At 43.1% G+C, this 6,000-nt stretch overlaps 1 protein-coding gene across 1 annotated transcript in view; it reads left to right on the top strand.

Moving 5' to 3' along the window:
• The first annotated feature begins 565 nt into the window (after positions 1-565).
• LOC111957564 (NMDA receptor synaptonuclear signaling and neuronal migration factor-like) overlaps positions 566-6,000 on the top strand; it is a 67,711-nt gene continuing 62,276 nt past the window's right edge. The window contains 1 exon segment of the mRNA XM_070437038.1: positions 566-885. Within this exon segment, the coding sequence (XP_070293139.1) occupies positions 815-885 (71 nt within the window). The 5' untranslated portion in view covers positions 566-814.

Raw genomic sequence — 6,000 nt, 5'->3', positions numbered from 1 at the left:
GAACAATAGGTAGGCAAAGAAATAAAACAACAGTAAAAAGACAGGCTGTATACAGTAGCGAGGCTACATACAGACACCGGTTAGTCAGGCTGATTGAGGTAGTATGTACATGTAGATATGGTTAAAGTGACTATGCATATATGATGAACATAGAGTAGCAGTAGCGTAAAAGAGGGGTTGGCGGGTGGTGGGTGGGACACAGCGCAGATAGCCCGGTTAGCCCGGCACCGCTTGCCATGCGGTAGTAGAGAGAACAGTCTATGACTGGGGTGGCTTGGGTCTTTGACAATTTTTAGGGCTGTTCTATTCAAACAGCACACTTCTGGTATGTTCCATAGACGGCTCTGAATGACCCAGCCCTCACCTGCTACAGTCATGTCATTCCGTGACTTGACTGTGTGTGTGTGCGTGTGTGTGTGGGGGGGGGGGGGGGGGTGTAGTCCTTTTATGGCTGTTGTTTCCTTCCTGTCCGTCCATTCCTCTCCGCTTCAGTTGAATCAATGAGGAGTTGAGCGCAACAGAGGCAGGCAGTCAACCGCGCGCAACGAGCCACCAGTGCATCTGCTGTTGGTGCGCTTGCAGTCACACACTACAAGCTTTCCATCTTTAACGTGAGCTTTATAGATTGAAATTAAATGAGTATGAAATAACAAAACTGGTTTAAAAAATTACTCAGCGAAAAGGGGGAGTTTTTCTCCAGGTGCGATGGTTCCGCTTTCCCTCCGTTTTTTCTACGAACGTTTTTCTTCCTTCATATCTGATCGCCCATCAGTGGAATGATCTGGCTTTTATCTTGTGTCGTTTCCACTTCAGCATGGGAACTGCCGGGTCCAAAAGAAAGACTTTAAGGACCGATGCAATTTCTTCTGTGGCCGCAAAAGTTAGGTGAGTGCCCGGGGGCCGGAGCTCCTCCGTAGCTCTCTGMTATAATAACTGGAGGGATGCATGGTGCATGTCACGGTGCTGATGTAGACACGTCTACCGGGCGAAGTAGCGACTCCGCTGAATTGTTCGAGCAGTAATAGCAAACTAGCTGAAACTAAAGTTATAATTATATACAAATGCTAGCCTATAATATATTTGTTTCCCAGTTTACTGCTGTGGCGTTATGTGATCAAATATCTGCTTTACAAAAGTATTTACATTGCAATGATTTCTTTAATTTCATTGATAGGCTAAATCTGCTGTCATAGCTACCTTCCTGTAAATTATATTCCTCTACTGTATTTTATTTGTATTAGGCAACAATGATAATGCATCTTTCCAGGTCCTTGGACAGCATTGGGAATTTGTAACAGCTTTTTTGGCAACAGAACATGCTGTTATGGATTTTTTGGCATCATGGTTTGAGCAATAAGAGTTAGTAAAATAAGCGGTTTAATTGTACACTCCTTATGTACTGTAGACTACTGTATTTTTCTTCGAGCGTTACACTTCCTACTATCAAGCTTCTTGAAGCCYAGTAGCCTAAAGGGGGTTATTAGTATTTTATACTTTTTAGATAAGTTAGGAATGTTTGATCTGATATGAAAAGGCATATGAAATGCCACCAATCAACTGCACACAACATTGAATCCTAAACCCTTGATTGTAAATGGCATGTAGCATGGTTGGCAACAACACATTTTTTGAAATGTTTCATCTGTTTTAAGCTTTCCAACGAACAGGCTCTGGGATCTACAGTGTGCCAGAAAATGTATTCTACACTATTATTTAAACACCAAAACAGCAAGAAACGTGCCTGAATTTGGTCAAATTTTTGTTTTGAAATACCTATATTTGGGCATGACACACCGTGGAGCTAGGAACACAAGCATTTCGCTACACCCGCAATAACATCTTCTAAATATGTGTATGCGACCAATAAACACCAAAACAGCATGAAACCCGAATTTGGTCTTTTTTTTGTTGCAAGATCTATAATTAGGGATGACACAACGTTTATGACTCATCTCTAACGCATCAGGTTTGGTGATTATTTTCCTTGAAGAATCATGAGTCATGCCCTCACACCTTTCACACAGTGCCAGATGTGTCAGGACGCTGTCACTTAATCCTGTGTGCTGAATATTGTAATATGTAACATTGCAAGATTATGAGCTTTTCAGAAGAACTTGCAGCACCCCATGTCATGTTACCCATAGACTGATCTCACTGTGCAGGCATTGATCTCTCTCTCTCTCTCTCTCTCTCTCTCTCTCTCTCTCTCTCTCTCTCTCTCTCTCTCTCTCGCTCTCTCGCTCTCTCAGCATAAATCAAACTGATCACAGTGTCAAATACATATTATTGGACTGAGGCCCAAGAGCCATGTTTTCCACTCTTTCTATGACAGATGTCGAGACGTGTTTATGGCTCTTCAGGAAGCAATCCCCCAGAGCTTTAGTGTACCGTTTTACCCGTAGATAGCCTAGACAACCCACTGATGTAATGGTGGTGTGGTATCACATCACTTTTGCCTCAGAATCACAATCACTGACTGATTGGTTGTCAGATGAGTTTGGACCTCGAGTGTAAAACCATTTCATCCCTCTGACTGACAAACAGACCCAATCTCTTCTGCGTTGTGTATTTGTCTCTGAGTCTGAATGGCTGGATTAACTGTTGAGTCCTACTTTTGACAACTGCATCTAGCCAATGAATGGACAAGTTACATCTGCTTAGAAGAATTGAATCCCTTAAAGCTGCCCAAACTTTATTAAACTGATATTTCTTAATTTCTTTCTTTTTACTTTTGGGATTATGTGTGTATTGTTTTGTATTGCTAAGTATTATCACTGCACTGTTGGAGCTAGAAACACAAGCTTCTCGCTGCACCTGCGATAACATCTGCAAAAGTAAATGACTGGTAACGCTGTTCTAATTTAGCCAAGTACTATATGTGCTTTAGCCACCTATGGAGAGAAATGCCACTGACCCTATTGCAGCTCTGAATATCTGCAGAGACTGAATGCTGAAGGTCACTGTTTCCCTGTAGCTAACATTTTTATTTTTTTATTTTTTATTTCACCTGTATTTAATCAGGTAGGCTAGTTGAGAACAAGTTCTCATTTTCAACTGCGACCTGGCCAAGATAAAGCAAAGCAGTTCGACACAAAACAACACAGAGTCACACATGGAATAAACAAACATACAGTCAGTAATACAGTAGAAAAAGTCTATATACAGTATGTGCAAATGAGGTAGGATAAGGGAGGTAAGGCAATAAATAGGCCATGGTGGCGAAGTAATTACAATATAGCAATTAAACACTGGAATGGTAGATGTGCAGAAGATGAATGTGCAAGTAGAGATACTGGGGTGCAAAGGAGCATAAATAAATACAGTATGGGGATGAGGTAGTTGGATGGGCTAGTTACAGATGGGCTATGTATAGGTGCAGTGATCTGTGAGCTGCTCTGGCAGCTGGTGCTTAAAGCTAGTGAGGGAGATATGAGTCTCCAGCTTCAGTGATTTTTGCAGTTCATTCCAGTCATTGGCAGCAGAGAACTGGAAGGAAAGGCACCCAAAGGAAGAATTGGCTTTGGGGGTGACCAGTGAGATATACCTGCTGGAGCGCGTGCTACGGGTGGGTGCTGCTATGGTGACCAGTGAGCTGAGATAAGGCGGGGCTTTACCTAGCAGAGACTTGTAGATGACCTGGAGTCAGTGGGTTTGGTGACGAGTATGAAGCAAGGGCCAGCCAAGGAGAGAGTACAGCTCGCAGTGGTGGGTAGTATATGGGGCTTTGGTGACAAAACAGATGGCACTGTGATAGACTGCATCCAATTTATTGAATAGAGTGTTGGAGGCTATTTTGTAAATGACATCGCCAAAGTCGAGTATCGGTAGGATGGTCAGTTTTACGAGTGTATGTTTGGCAGCATGAGTGAAGGATGCTTTGTTGCGAAATAGGAAGCCGATTCTAGATTTAATTTTGGATTGGAGATGCTTAATGTGAGTCTGGAAGAAGAGTTTACAGTCTAGCCAGACACCTAGGTATTTGTAATTGTCCACATATTCTAAGTCAGAACCGTCCAGAGTAGTGATGCTGGATGGGTGGGCAGGTGCGGGCAGCGATCGGTTGAAGAGCATGCATTTAGTTTTACTTGCATATAAGAGCAGTTGGAGGCCACGGAAGGAGAGTTGTATGGCATTGAAGCTCATCTGGAGGTTAGTTAACACAGTGTCCAGAGAAGGGCCAGGGGTATACAGAATGGTGTCGTCTGCGTAGAGGTGGATCAGAGAATCACCAGCAGCAAGAGCGACATCATTGATGTATACAGAGAAGAGAGTCGTGCACCAAGTAGTTCTGACAACTAACCCGTGTTACTCAGGACATATCTTACCACACATATTATGTATGTACTGCTAGAATGTAGGTAAAACATTAAGGACACAGACAGGACACTGTCTCCTCTGTTCTGTTATTTTCTATTGTTAATCTTCCTTGGCTAGACTAACGCAGGTTTCATCAGTAGAATGGGATAGACAGGAGTGTTGCAGCGCAGAGCAGACACAGGACTAAGGGTGGTTTCAGCCCAGAGGTCCATCCATACCCCCAAGGTAATGGACTGATCTGTGCARTGCAACAAAATATTGATGCGTTTGGCCGGGTAACATTGGAATACGTGTACACTTGACTACACTGGGTCTTTTAGTAGAATTCGGAGGAATATTATTGCAAAAGGTGAATTGATTTATCTTTTCTACCAAAATGTATTTAACCTGCTGTATATTCTGAATCCTCCCGGCTTGTTTCTCATAAGACCCAATTTGTCTGTTTAATATCTCCCAGTGCAGTGTGAGTTTAGGGCACATAGGGGAGAGATATTTGTTTTTCTAAATGCCAGCCTAAATCCCTCCCTGATGGGACCGCTGCTCTGCTGCCTCTTCATCAAGTTGACATCAGCAGCATAATTTCTTTAAAAATCAGTCTGTTTTGATTTGTTCACATATTTATTTAGCATTTGTTCAAGTTTACACCCCATATTAAACATTAATTGTCATGACATAAATGTTTACAGAGATTTGATTTGTAAGGAAACTATGATACAAATATGTGTTGACACCATCTGACATTCACTTTAATGTTTTCAGCGGCCTTCTACTTTTGGAATCCTATGTCTAAAACAGTTGAGTATAGCACTCAATAGAACTCCTGAAGTGTTGACGTAACGGTTGAATCTGTGGTACAATGTAATTTCATGGCTTCACTCATCATTCCAGGCAGTGTGCAGTACTAACCACAGCAGGGACAGCACAGTGGAGATCGCTCCATCACAGTCACCATTAGCCCGGTTTGGTTATTACTGCACTTCTAGGATTCTACATCCACATTACAAGCCTGAAATGCTTCTGCTGCCATGGTATAAATATGAGGAATAGCTGGTTCAACAGCCTATAGTTGTATTCCGATAGGATACAGTACATTGGTCTTCGGATGGGTGCGTCCGAACTTGCACCCTATTCCCTATATAGTGGAATAGGGAATAGGGTGACATTTGGCCCACCACATTGGTATTACTCAGTCACAGTGCCCTAGGGCTGAACCTACAGCCACATCTGACAAAGGGGTAATTGTCTGCTTGACACCTAGTGTTTATTGTCTGAATCTCAGGCCATCTCAGTACCAATGTTTCTTAATTAAGCCACCAGCCTTTTCACCCAACCCAAACCTCTCTCTCTCTCTCTGTATGGCAGGGATTACAGTGCAGAGGAGAGGTATCTGCTGTAATTACTCTGATTACAGCCTGTAGAGCGAGGGAGGCTGCCTGACCTCATTGATCTGAGTAATTACACCCATGTCACCGTTGCTCCGACGGCAGGCGGAAAAGCTGGATGGAATGCAGGATACAGCGGGTCAGGAACTAACACTGAATACTCATTGTCTGGGCGGCTACGGCGCTCATGATTCTCATGTTATGCTTAGTCGGGCTGAGCCTGCGTCCCAATGGCACCCTTTTTTTCCTATACAGGCCTTGATCAAAAGTAGTACAGTATGTAGGGAATAGGGTGCCATCT

The sequence above is a fragment of the Salvelinus sp. IW2-2015 genome, linkage group LG33 (assembly GCF_002910315.2).
Source record: "Salvelinus sp. IW2-2015 linkage group LG33, ASM291031v2, whole genome shotgun sequence".
Lineage (NCBI taxonomy): Eukaryota > Metazoa > Chordata > Actinopteri > Salmoniformes > Salmonidae > Salvelinus > Salvelinus sp. IW2-2015.
The sequence above is the reverse complement of the archived record's forward strand: the minus strand, read 5'-3'. Positions and strand labels throughout refer to the sequence as shown.